Source organism: Alosa sapidissima, chromosome 6 (assembly GCF_018492685.1).
Source record: "Alosa sapidissima isolate fAloSap1 chromosome 6, fAloSap1.pri, whole genome shotgun sequence".
In the NCBI taxonomy this organism is placed as follows: domain Eukaryota; kingdom Metazoa; phylum Chordata; class Actinopteri; order Clupeiformes; family Clupeidae; genus Alosa; species Alosa sapidissima.
In genome coordinates, this window is record NC_055962.1 from 5665031 (window position 1) to 5679147 (window position 14117).

General features: G+C 42.2%; 1 protein-coding gene and 1 long non-coding RNA gene across 5 annotated transcripts in view; one reads left to right on the top strand and one right to left on the bottom strand.

Annotated features, from left to right (window-relative positions):
• The window catches only part of LOC121711131 (ankyrin repeat and SOCS box protein 2-like), a 21984-nt gene continuing 7867 nt past the window's right edge, over positions 1 to 14117 (bottom strand). For 3 of the 4 annotated variants that reach the window (XM_042094465.1, XM_042094467.1, XM_042094468.1), the window contains 9 exons: positions 6567 to 6689; positions 6107 to 6276; positions 5729 to 5884; positions 4912 to 5157; positions 4609 to 4780; positions 3505 to 3552; positions 1572 to 2142; positions 1253 to 1406; positions 1 to 942 (listed from right to left, as the gene is read on the bottom strand). In XM_042094465.1, coding sequence (XP_041950399.1) covers positions 797 to 942; positions 1253 to 1406; positions 1572 to 2142; positions 3505 to 3552; positions 4609 to 4780; positions 4912 to 5157; positions 5729 to 5884; positions 6107 to 6276; positions 6567 to 6689 — 1786 coding nt within the window. In that variant the 3' untranslated portion in view covers positions 1 to 796. The remainder of the gene's footprint in view (positions 943 to 1252; positions 1407 to 1571; positions 2143 to 3504; positions 3553 to 4608; positions 4781 to 4911; positions 5158 to 5728; positions 5885 to 6106; positions 6277 to 6566; positions 6690 to 14117) is intronic. The other variant, XM_042094466.1, reaches the window with a different exon arrangement.
• LOC121711154 overlaps positions 10469 to 14117 on the top strand; it is a 22434-nt gene continuing 18785 nt past the window's right edge. The window contains exon 1 of the long non-coding RNA XR_006032264.1: positions 10469 to 10551. This is a non-coding gene — a long non-coding RNA (uncharacterized LOC121711154). The remainder of the gene's footprint in view (positions 10552 to 14117) is intronic.

The following is a 14117-nucleotide window of genomic DNA, read 5'->3' on the forward strand; positions in this document are numbered from 1 at the left end:
GATCTGACTGTCAATTGCAGTCTGGTGCGCACTGACAAACACAAACTCAATGAGAGGGTGCTCGGTGGTAGTGGGGAAGGGGCATTAGAGTTGTAAACATTCAAAATTTTGGCTAAGGCTAGCTTTACACGACAACGATCTGAAAACAACCCGCAAAAGTGGTGTTGCGTTCCCACTTTTTATTTAGGGTTTAGACGAGCGTCATTGGGTGGAAATCTGCATGCACACGATGACGCAAAAGTGTGTGAAATTTGATGTAGTATGCATGCCAGGTGGCTAGGTGATACTGTGAAGCACTGCCATACAACAACACCAAGAGCGCGCGCATGCGTTGAAACTTCCTTCTACTTCTCTCCGTAGTAGCGCGAAATAGCCCACAGTCGAAAACCAAAACATGGCGAAGAATAGCTATCAAAGCAGCTAAGGCAACTTGAAGTCCCCTCAATCTGTCAAACTTGCCAACTGCAGCTTTAACACAATATTTAAATAACTACAGGCTATGTCAACATTGAGACAACTACTGGTCATCTTTACATTTCTCTGTGCAAAATGTTCACCCTCTACCAACATTACAATACAGATACAGATTCAATCCAGATACCCTCTTTCTCCTTTCTATTTCTTAAGAATAAATATTGTTTTACATAAAACAGTGCCATTGTACATTTTAAAATATTCCACAAAGCTACATTCAACTCCTAGCCACACAAAGCTTTCCAACAAAGTAGGATATGCTAAATGGCAGCTAGCTTCACCACATGACTGAATGACAACAGTCCAGTTGTCCACGTGTTGTTCACAGACCTTCAGTACGGTTTTCATACTTGAGGAATTTTATTAATCTTGGAGGGATGGGAAGCTTGTCGATTTTTTGTAATCTCTTACACCCGATCTGATGCCGTACTCTTATTCTGCACAGGTGCATCAGCGTTCTGGGGGGTTCTGCATGGGCATGAACATGGTTAATTTCTCTCAGGTGGACACACACACACGCAAAAAAAAGAGTGAAAAATGTGTATCTATGTAGGTAGATACAGATAAATAGATAGATAGATACTTTATTGATCCCCAAGGGGAAATTCAAGATAGGGTATATGGTAATTCAAGGTATAGGCCTATGGCTGTAAGCAATAAGCAATTGGTGAATCTCCTGAAAGCTGGAATCTTACAGCAACACAAAGTGTGTGTATGTGTGGTGTGTGTGTGTGTGTGTGTGTGTGTGTGTGTGCGCACTATACACCGCATAGCCTACCTGATTTCTCCTTGATGTTTTTCCAGTCAATAAAGCTATCGAGATGTTCAGTGAGTCTAGCGCATAGCTTCACGTTGCCAACATAGTCAAGAAGCACATCTATAATGGGTCCTGCCCATCGGCTAATGGAGGGTGTAGAGATCATCTCACAGAACTGTCATTTTAGAAAGACAAAAAAAAGTTAATTTTGGAGACCATGTGTTTCCAACTTCTGGTATTTCTGGGCCTATCATTTACAAATGTACCCTTGTCAAGAGCCAGATCAGGTCTAGAGTGAACTTCAATTAACTTTAATCCTCTGCTCCGTTCCCTGCCTTACCTCTATACAGGTGTTCTGTGCTTCCTCCATTCTGTAGTGCAGGTCACGTCTCTCGTCGCCCGTTACCTTGATGGGTGGGTGAGCGCTGTTCCCATAGGAGCAGTTAAAACAGGACTGCGCATCACAGCCATGGTCCAGCAGGTATTTCAGCATAGGCAGGTACTTCATGGCGAACATGACCGTGGCTGGGAAGTTGGTTGGGTAGTTGGGGATGTAGACGTTGACGTCGGCTCCGTGGTCCACCAGCTTGGTGAAAATCTCGATGGAGCCCATACGGATGGAAACCAACACGGGACTTAAGACATCAAGGTTGGGGTTAGCTCCAGCCTCTAGCAGCATGGTTGTGGCCTCGATGTTGTTGTTGATGACGGCGAAGTAGAGCGCACTGCTGCGCCGGTCCTCATACAACCTGGAGCGGTCCTCTGACAGAGGCGCGTTCACGTCGAAGCCGGCCTCGATCAGGATCTCCAGAACGTCGTCCCGGTCCCGCTCGACAGCCAGGTGGATCGGGCTGATGCCACAGCGCCGGACTCTTTGCCGACTAGTGGCAGGGATCAGCATCTCAATGATACTGGAAGAGACACCATCGGGTCGCAGAGTTAGCAGAGTTAGAGAGTGCATGAGGAAAAGCATGTGAAGAAGAGCTACCAACTGTGTAACGAATCATATAGCCCTGGAATGGCGTAGAACCAGTCCTGAGGGCCAGATCGGCCAGATCCTTCACAGAATTAGCTGCTCTAGGTCGACCTTTAAGCTTTAGCTTGTGCACACAGACATCTGTATAGGGGTATCTTGGGTCCAGCTTGACATAGAGCTCTCCAACTATATACGCCAGCTAAGATAAGCTTCACTAATTAGCATTTGATGTCACTACAGTAGGTTTGAGGGGTAGCATTTGATGTCATTAGGTTAGAATGGAATTGGCTGCAACAATCTAATCTAGAACATTTATCATTTATTTACCACTTATTACACGGCTCTTCAGAGTGCTGCAGAAAGTTCCATTCACATGAATGGGCCTTCCCAACGTTCGGGCCTATGTTAAATCTATATAAATCACCGGCAAAGTATATAATCACCGCTGTCAATGGCAACGGGTTGATTAACGTCTTTCATATCCCTCCGCAAGAATTCCGTTCGCTTATTGCAATGGAATTTCATTGAAAGGGAAAGTAAGCTAGAAAGACGTTGCCACGAAACACCTGAAACTGTCAAGTTCTATCTGTGTGGCGAACTAGGCTATTTATTTTGTCAGCGGAAGACACGAAACGGTAGCAAAATCATTTTTAAAGATTCATTGTGTTAGGTTTCTTTTCTCGTTTTGGCAAGTAGCCGTGTAATAAGCGGGATAATTCAGGTCGAAGCAAAACCCCTCCGCTGCGCGTCTGGGTTCTGTTCTCCCTGTCGGGACTTATTTTCTGATAATTACCGGCGGACAATACATTATCCCTTACTTCATGTACATGTATTATTAACACTGAACATTACACCGCACAACTGGATGGTAAAGAAATTAGACAGACGTTTAGCAAAGGGGACATGCCTCTCACTGAATGGGCAGCAGAGGAGGATTAATTAACACTGAAATAAACATAGTCCAGAGAATAATTATGGTTCAATATTACAGACACATCATCTTCCAACAAGAAAAGCTGTAGCAAATACAATAAATATTAGGCGCATCCCTGTTATGATGAAAATCAATCATTAATATATACAATATAAGGGCATTATCATATTAAAACAAAGATACTTTATATAACCAAAGATAAATAAAAAAAACATGCATTCCTTTAGAAAGCAGTAATAGCAATCTTGCTTTAAAACTATTAGCAGCTAGCTCATGGAAAGTCAGGTTAATGGAACGCTCTTCTTGCACAATGGCACAACAGCAGGTCTTTCTTACCACCACCAAAACCTGCCATTGACTTACTTAACCGAGTCGATACATTGGCTGGTGTCCTGGCGGAGCAGGTTTACCCTGAAAATAATGCAAGATAGTGATGCATACTATTGCCAAGCAGTGCTATGAGACTGGCTTTCATCATCTCTGTGAGACAAGACCCCCCCCCCCCCCCCCCCCCCCCCCACACACACACACACCAAAAAAATGTGTTGTTTCTGGTTGCTCATTGCTAAGACCTGGGCTGATGCCAACAAACTTGAAGCCAAGTTTAATTTGATATACTGTACACTGCCGTTCAAAAATTTGGAGTCACATAGAAACTTCCATTCCACCCATTACAGGCAGAATACCAGCTGAGATCAGTTGCATTGTTTTTTTAATCAGGGCAGCAGTTTTCAGATTACATTATGTGCTTACATAATTGCAAAAGGGTTCTCCAAGGTTTTCTCAATTAGCCTTTTAAAATGATAGCAGATTAGTAAACAGAATGTGCCTTTGGAACATTGGATAAATGGTTGCTGATAATGGGCAATATAGATATTGCATTAAAGATCAGAAATTTCTTTCTACAACAGTCATTTACATTTCCTTGATGAAAACAAGGACATTTCTAAGTGACTTTAAACTTTTACCGGTAGTGTAAAACACACATGGCCCCAGCCTTGGCGTAACTGGCTGGGGCACCTGCACTGTACGCCGGCGACCTGGGTTCGATTCCCGCCCCGTGGTCCTTTCCGGATCCCACCCTGACTCTCTCTCCCACTCGCTTCCTTCTCAACTGTCCTATCACATTAAAGGCTTAAAAAGCCCAAAAATATATACTTAAAAAAAAAAAAAGTAAAACACACATGAGAACATGTTGAGTGTCTGCAGCAAGTGAAGTAGTGGTGAGAACACAAGCCTGTCCGGGGATAAATGGTGACTAACTGCAGGTCACACCACCCAAAGGCTGATGTAGTGCCAGTGGGGATAGTGGGGCGTAACTCTCATTATAACCATCATCACTGGCATTTAAGGTCAACATGCCCAATATTGGTATAAATGGTCAAATTGAAAATAGAATTTACAAGTAGTTTGGAATAGTTTCAAGTTAAAGATAAATGGCTGATGGGTAAAAGTGAAGATGCCTACCCATCATACCCCTTCTCGGCAGCGATATGGATGGGAAGAAGTCCAGTCTTGCCAGGCTTGTTGGCATCTGCCTTTTGGGAGAGGAGGAACTTCACTATATCTTCGTGTCCATTCTTACAGGCCTCGTAGAGAGCGGTGGCGCCGTCTGCTGCTTGGCTGTTTATATCAGCACCTGCAGAGAGCGCCTGTTTAAGGACGGCTAAAAATGAATGCTACTGAAAAAACGAGTTTAGTATCTTCTGAATTGACAAAGCATCACCTCAACGAGCTAAACAGTTTGACAAATTAGAGATGGTAGGGTACCATGTTTCAGGAGTAAGCGCAGAATATCCACATGTCCAGCCTGAGCAGCAACAAAGAGCGGTGTGATGCCATACTGGTTGACAATGTTGACTTTTGCCCCGGCTTTCAACAGCATCTCAGCGATCTCCAGATGGTTGTGGCTCACAGTTTCATGCAGGGCTGTCCAGCCCTGGGTGCAAAGCTTGTTTACTGAAGCACCATTGTTCAAAAGTATGGCCACCATCTCTGGATTTTCTTTTTCACAAGCTGGAGAAAGAGAAGCATGGATAGTAATTAAGGCAAGAGTGGTGGTCTAAAAGCTTAAATGAAAATGCAAGATGTTTGGTCAAACAAGCAAAGGTACATGGGGGATGTCATCATTAAAGGGACACCAGGCAACGTTTTCGTGTTAATTAATCATCTTAGTAAGTTGGTATATGGTTAAATGACTCATTACAGGGCGAATTACGCCCGCCCCTACTGCCTGTAAGAAGAATATCCCACTTGCAAGTTCGACCGAAGCAGGATCAGTTTACATCCTGCATACAGCACAGAGGCAGGCTAACGAAACGCTAGCGATTGTTGCAAACGTGTGTATAATGGCAGAGCCAGCGAAGAAGCAGCGAAAACCCTTGACGGAAGATGCAAACAAAAGGAAAAGAGCTTCAGACCGAGCGAGGGGGAGTTTCGTAGAGAAAAAGCATCAAGCTTGCCTGGTGTCCCTTTAATGTAAAAGTTTTTTTTTCCAGCGAGTTTAAGTAAACGTAGGTATTTTACAAGTTGCCCAAAAACACTAGCACTAGTCACAGTATACAGTGGCCTGTATATTCATGGGTACCTTTAAAAAGAGGGGTCTCCTTGTCCTTGTTTTGGATATCAGGGTCAGCACCTCGCTCCAAGAGGCACTCCATGCATCTGGAGAAACCTCTTTCTACTGCCAGCATAAGGGCAGTCTGCTCTTTCAGAGTGCGCTTGTTCAACATTCCAGGTTGAGCTTGGTGAGGAAATGATGGTTATGGTCAGTCATGTATGTGACAAGGGGGAACTTTTATACTGATGACACTTGTGATGGTTGACATGGTGTGGATTGATGATGATGATGATGATGATGGTATTGACAATGATTAAGCAATGTACATGTATTGAATATCATTGCATATGATTCGACTTGAAGTATGCCACATTCTGGTAACCTAACAACAGTATTCACACTTACCTCCCAGGATAGCCCTGAGACAGTCCACCTGTCCATAATATGCAGCTTCATGCATGGGTATCCATCCTTGTTGATTTGTTTTCAGAAGATTTACATCAGGTTTTCTAACCAACGTCCTCACTAATGATGCATCACCGTCCCATATGGCCTTCACCAAGGGCTCTACTACCCTGGGGGGGGGCACAGCAGTGTTAAACTCAAGACCAAGGGCTCTAATACCCTGGGGGTTAAACTCAAGACAACAAGATAGTTGTTTTGAACTCTGCTAGTGTTTTGTAAAAAAATGTCTTCATACATTTTTTTGACATGGGCTGGGGGCACATAATATTTAGAATTAAATTATATTGCCGAATTTAAAGCTGACACATAATGGATCTGGGTAGCATTTAGCGTGGGAGAACCGAGACAAACCTTTGGCAAAAGGATGAATGATGCATGCTTTCTTTAGAAATATACTTACGCATCTGGCTCAGGCTCTGTTCTGATGAGAGTCCCATCAAGTCGGCGGTAGGCCACCATTCTCTTCCCATATCCTGTGGTATATTGGCTCACCCAGCTTCCCTCAAGCTCCTGTTTTATATCCCTGATATTCAGGGACGGGCACAGACATATTTTGGTTTAAAACAAGTGGGTAGTAGCAAATCTCTGACTCAGGCCTACCAATTTATAAACATGCCCTAACACTCATACAGATGTTTAATACTCAACAAACTCAACTAAATACTTTATTATTAATTCCCCCTTTCACATATAATGGAGGGCTATCTGTATCATGAAGATCTATTGGCAAAGAACAAACTAATAGAATAGAATGAATAGTCCTAGTTATTAAATAATAATTAATAACCTAGTCAAAATGAGGTGGTTACTAGGCTATTTATATTTACGTATATATTTATATATACATTTATATTTATATATGTTATATTTGTATAACATTTTTCTCCATGTAGCCTAAGCCTAAGCTACTGATCAATTTTAAAATTTTCGTTAACTATGTCTTTTTTCATTGTAATGGAAATATTTTGTTTGCTTTATAACTCTCGGTTTGCATCTGCAAATTTCTCCTAAATTTACCAAACAAGCTAATATTTACACTTAAGATTTAATGGGAAAATACTGTCTTCATGTTGGCTATGGAGCTTAGAAAAATCCAGAGATATGTTCAAGACTTTTTTTTATGACTTTTTTTCTTTTTTATGTTCAAGACTTTTTTTTTACCTGCATTGTCAGACAAAATGTGTGCAATGCAAGTTAACATTTAAGGTTCTATTTTAGCGATCTGAAACGCCTGGTCAGAGGCACAAAGTATTAAGGTGTGTCCACATTCGCTAATTTAAAGGAACACGCCACCCAATGTCAGTAGTAATATATGTTCTTACCTTAACTAAAGTTGAGTCATACCTCTCCCATGTCGGTACATGCACTCAAACGCTCTGGTGCACGGCGCGAATGTGTTAGCATGTTGCTATGCTAGCTGGCTCAGACGTAGCCAGACATAGAAGTAATCAAAAATATCCACGTTTTCCCGACTTAAATACAGTTACACGAGTAGTTGATTAAAATGTCTACGGTCAAACAACATGAAACGTGGCGATTTTCCAAGCGAATAAACAGCCTAGGAGAACTACAATGTGTGGCAATAGCACTTGGGAGTCAGACCCGGCGGCAGACATAAATTCATGGACGGGCATTACACCTTTCCAGGGGGGGCACGGGAACTTAAATTGATCACGGTAGTTTAAGCTTAGGCCTACACTTGACAAAACATTCTAATATGAAAATGTAGATGCAATTGTTGTAAAATGGTGCAGCTCCCCGTGCGCAGGGATGGAGAGAGAAAGCGAGAGGGGATATGTGTGTTAGAACTGAGATGCTTGTGGAAAAAGTAGACGTGCTGTTGAGACTGGAGCTAGTCATATTCAAAATAATGCAAACATAAATCCGCAGATAAAACCCAAATCCTCGTTAATTTGCTAACCACTTTCAGAGTGTTAGGGAGTTAGCCCTGAAGTTACGGATAACTTCGGCCCTGGAGTGGTAACAAGCTCCCTGTTCTCCGACTAGGTCAGAAGAAAAAACAGTAAAGGTTAACACTATCAAACAAACCCAGAAAGTACTAGGCCTACTTCTACTAACTACGATATGAAATATAGCCTACCTGCGAGCCGATAAGCATATTTGTCATCGGATGACAGGGGTTAGTGCAGAAGTGAAGTAGACTGCTCCACGTAACCTCCTCTCCGGTGATGGGCTTACCTATGTTCCTGATTGATTAGCTACGGAATAATACAGATTTTACAAGTTTTATTTGCTACTTGCTACATTGACAAACGTATAATATAGGCCTACATTTAATAAGTGTTCAAAATCAATCTATGGGATTGGGGTTGGTTGGTGCAGCCAAGCTCGTCCAGGGCGGGCACAGATGACTTCCAGGACGGGCCTGGCCCCCCAAAGCCCCCCCATGATGCCGGGACTGTTGGGAGTACTTCGACCTAGCGTAGTAATATTAATTAACAGCTAATTGTAGATCCTATCCACCACAGAGTTTAGAATCCATGCTTGATCGGCCTCCCCCTCCCCTCTGAGCAAGAGGGAGGCACACACACACTAGAGATGCGCTGATGGGCTATTATTTCAACCTGCATAGCAAAACTTATCATCCATTCGCCATCCATCAGCACCAAAGTTTTTTGACCAGTTTTCAAAACCACACCCGCCCACCATCCGCTGGTTGTTTTAAAGGAGAATTCCGGTGTGATATTGACCTAAAGTGTATTGAAACATGATACCGAGTGTGAATGTATGTCTCATAGCCCATCTCGACTTGTCCCCTGCACTCCAAAATCTGGCGCTAGTTAGCCGATGCTACCAACAACTTTTTCAGTAGTGGTGCTTCGGCATCGGGCTAGCCATGCAAATAAATCACTGTTTTACACCCATTTACGAGGCTCAATGTATCTCCACACTTCATTGGTAGACTTCCTAGGGCCCTGACATTTAAAACGAGACATTGAGAACTTTGAAAAAGCACTGGTAGTTTACTTACAAGACGATTTATACAGACAGTATCTTCACGAAGTTTAACGTTTGCAGCCATCTTGAATTTAGTCACGATAAGTCGAGCAACGAGTAAGAATGAACAGGTATGATAAGGGATCAGATTCCAAAAATAATTCAGTGGAAATGCATGGATTCCAGTTTCTTCCAGTAGCAGCAACTGGAATCCATGCATTTCCACTGAATTATTTTTGGAATCTGATCCCTTATCATACCTGTTCATTCTTACTCGTTGCTCGACTTATCGTGACTAAATTCAAGATGGCTGCAAACACTAAACTTCGTGAAGATACTGTCTGTATAAATCGTCTTGTAAGTAAACTACCAGTGCTTTTTCAAAGTTCTCAATGTCTCGTTTTAAATGTCAGGGCCCTAGGAAGTCTACCAATGAAGTGTGGAGATACATTGAGCCTCGTAAATGGGTGTAAAACAGTGATTTATTTGCATGGCTAGCCCGATGCCGAAGCACCACTACTGAAAAAGTTGTTGGTAGCATCGGCTAACTAGCGCCAGATTTTGGAGTGCAGGGGACAAGTCGAGATGGGCTATGAGACATACGTTCACACTCGGTATCATGTTTCGATACACTTTAGGTCAATATCACACCGGAATTCTCCTTTAATGTATATGGGTGATGCAGCGCTGCTGACGTGAGGCTAGAGCTCTTGCCTGTTCTAGAAAGACTGATCCAATGCAGCAAATATATTAAAAGGCTAAAGTCCTACATTGGCTATGTTGTAGCCTATCCCCAGAATATCAGCAGCAGTCTCTTTGTCGCAAAACAGTCTCCAAAAACGCACATCGGCATGTTGCCTATTCTGCCAGCATTCTCCACATTTTTAGCTACATTTTCATGTAGGCCCTACCACATCAGCATTTTTGTTCAGTGAATCTTTTGTAAATTGCTTTACGGCCCTTGTCAGCAGCCTTCGGCTTGCCTCTTGCCACTATTCACTCCTTGTCTTCCGATGTAATTTCTAAGTCATCTACAGATGATTACACACATTCACCTCCCTAAACAGAACCAACTTCACGTTGACTTCAACCTGTGTTATATCCTAGATGCCTGGGTTATTTTGTTTCGATATTAGCCTATATATAAAACACATAGTAATTGTAGCCTACCATTCAGGGAATAGGCATTTAAAAGAGAGACAGAGAGTGATATGAGTAATGACATCGGGCGTTGGCAGTGCGAGATGTTTAGAACGTAAGAGCTAAAACTTCTACAAACTCAATAACATCCACAGCGGAAAAAGAAGGTAAGAAAAATAGTCGGAAAACTTAGAAGTGTAAGGCAAGCAAGCAAGTTTGGCGGTTGTTACTGAAAATGTGAACATGCACGTTGCACTGTTGTGCAGTGGACTTTCAGAATGAATGGAGTCGGCGTTTCTTTAATATCGAGGCGCCTTTTGTCCGATCGGCCTGCTGGTATAAAATGAATTGCGCTGTCTTGTCTGAAAAAGACGCGCTTTCTTCCCGTGCAGTCAAAATGAATGGGAGTCTTCAGAACAGGCTTGTCATAGTGTCACCCTGACATGACAGTGCGTAAAGTAGCCTATAATGTGAATGACTTGTTATTTTATCAAGGATTTCGTTCTTTTTGCAAAAAATAAAGTACAATAGGCATTAATTAGTAGGCCAGCAGCATGTTGAAATTATGTGGCAAATTGCGTTTTTTATTACAATGATAAAATTGTAAAAGGAAGTGACCGAAGCTGAGGCAAGCCAGGCAATAGGCCCGACGGTAATTGTAAAGCAATTTACAAAAGATTCACTGAACAAAAATGCTGATGTGGTACATGAAAATTTAGCTAAAAATGTGGAGAATGCAATGCAATCAAGCATTTTGGACGATATTTTTGTACAAGCTGGCAGAATAGGCAACATGCGATGTGCGTTTTATGTGGAGACTGTTTTGCGAGACAGATACTGAGTTTGCTGCTGATATTCTGGGGATAGGCTACAACATAGCCAATGTAGGACTTTAGCCTTTTAATATATTTGCTGCATTGGATCAGTCTAGATTCTAGAACAGGCAATAGCTAGCCTCACGTCAGTAGCGCTGCATCACCCATATACATTAAAACAACCAGCGGATGGTGGGCGGGTGCGGTTTTGAAAATTGGTCAAAAAACTATGGTGCGGATGGATGATAAGTTTTGCTATGCAGTTATGGTTGAAATAATAGCCCATCAGCGCATCTCTAGTTTGTGTGTGCCTCTCTCTCGCTCAGAGGGGAGGGGGAGGCCAATCAAGCATGGATTCTAAACTCTGTGGTGGATAGGATCTACAATTAGGTGTTAATTAATATTACTACGCTAGGTCGAAGTACTCCCAAGTGCTATTGCCACACATTGTAGTTCTCCTGTTTATTCCCTTGGAAAATCGCCACGTTTCATGTTGTTTGACCGCAGACATTTTAATGAACTACTCGTGTAACTGTATTTAAGTCGGGAAAACGAGGATGTTTTTGATTACTTCTATGTCTGGCTACGTCTGAGCCCACCAGCATAGCAACATGCTAACACATTCGCGCCATGCACCAGAGCGTTTGAGTGCACGTACCGACACGGGAGAGGTAGGCCTATGACTCAACTCGTGAAAGTTAAAGCCTGTGTTGCAGGTTAAACACCACTGTTGATTAATGGGTACATAAAGCACTCAATATATGTATATCATTTTAAAAATGTCTCCAAATGGTGTTAAATGCCAGTTTTTGTTGTTTTTAGCATTAGCGGGTTTTTTGTACGCAATTCGGTGATGACGTCACTTTGGGGACTACTTGATCTGTGCTTCATTCATTTCAATGCATTTCAATGGACATCGCGGTTACACTTTCAACATAAAGTTTGTATATTTACACTTCGAATTTCGTCACAGCATTTATATCACAGCTACCCTATGATCTACCAATGGTAATAACGGTGCCTGATATCAATTTAGTATTTTTTCAGAATTTCGGGAGGTCTCGTTTTGGAGGGTATATGTTTTACATTCATTCCTATGGGAAACGGTCGCGGTTACACTTTCAACATAAAGTTTGTATATTTACACTTCAAATTTTGTTACAGCATTTATATGACAACGACCCTATGGTCTAACAAAGATAACAATGTCTTCCGATTTTAGTTTAATGCAATTTTCTGAATTTGAGAGGCCTCGTTATGAGGCTATAATGCACCTATTCAGTTCAATGTATTATGCTTATAACATTACGACACTTTTTTTGTTACTGTCAGTGAACAGCACCGAATGAAAGTCAACATGTTCTTTATATCTAGTGATAGTGATCATGTCGTTAGTTCAGATAAGTAGGCTACTGGGCAAACTTAGTCAGAAGATCAGAATATGAAGCATCATGATAGCTAGCTGGGCTAACTTTTTAGTCCCACCTGTGAGCCACCCCAGTTACTTAGCTTCTAGCCGCCGCCAATTAGGCTGGTCGTGTCTTCAGCATGAATATTTTCGATAACTACTGCTCGTGATTGATTGCCATTGACATCGTCAGGGTACGGCTTACCAAAGAGGGAGATAATATGGGCAAGTCGCAGTTTTGCAGGTGCTTGTGTGGGCTGTGCCGTCCCGATGGAAACTGTGGTGGAGAGCTGCAGTAACTAGGGAAGCGAGTGCATTTTGGCCGCTGGTCGAGGAGCTCCCCTGTGACCAGCATAATGACATGATCTATCTAGCTATCTATCTGTCTATATACATATCTAGGCTATCTATAGCCTATATATTTATCTATAATCTGCGCTATCTACTGCTGAACAATACCTTACTCGTCTCTCTTTACTCCTCTCTCGTTATTCTCAAGGGTCTCAAGGTGGGCTTTGGTCTGTAGTCTCCCCAAGGTGACGTAATGCAATGCATTGTGGGGGAAAGGAGAATCACTTCAAATGCTGTGAAATGTTACCTGCTTTTTCGTATTATATTCCGTTTTGTGATACCCAACAACATCAAATACAATGGATAACAGTTTAAATGTTTATTATCAACAAGCAAATTGTGCAAATTCGTTGGAAAATGAACCCTGCAACACGGCCTTTAAGGTAAGAACATATATTACTACTGACATTGGGTGGCGTGTTCCTTTAACAGCATGATTTTATGATCAGTTTTGTTGCCGCATTGTTCAAAAGGGTTGTTCTTATGTTTCTTAATCGTCATGGGTTTGTTTTGGGCATAACTTCCTTTAAATCAATGAGAGTGACATCCAAGATGGCAACGGGATGCATCGCGAGGCCCTGTGTCTCTCCAGATTTTGAAAATTAGGGGTAATCTGCTTGTTTATTTGAAGTATTTTCGCTAAACATAGTTTAGCGTACATATCGTACAGCCGACAGGAATTTTTGGACATATATGGGTTCCTGCAATCCTAACAACTTTATCAACCAGAGATTGCCAGAACAACACCGTCACACTGACTGGAAGTAACGATCAGCCGGGCAGAAAACGTAGAGGGTTGAAAGCTATCTCCGCAGTGACTCTTACTACCAAGCCTTTTCCTCTGAAATGTTTGTTCCCTTAACAAAATGGAGGAACTGCGGCTACGGAACAACACACACAGATTGATTATGGACTGTAACATCATGGTTTTCACAGAAACTTGGCTAAACAACGAAGTACCTAACAGTGGTCTCAAGCTAGCAGGGTGCTGCGTCCTCTGAGCAGACAGAACAGCTGTTGACTCTGGTAAGACCAGAGTTGTGGGTTTGTGCATTTATGTAAAAAAAAAAAATTGATGCACAGGACATTACAATCACCGCGAGTCACTGCTCACCTAACCTAGAGTATCTCATGATTAAGTGTAGACCTTTCTATTTGCCCAGAGAGTTTACATCCACAGTTATGATGGCAGTCTATGTCGTGAATGCTAAACTTGCCACAAAAAACTTCATAATGCTATCAGCAAACAACAGACTTTGCATCCTAAGGCAGCCTTCAT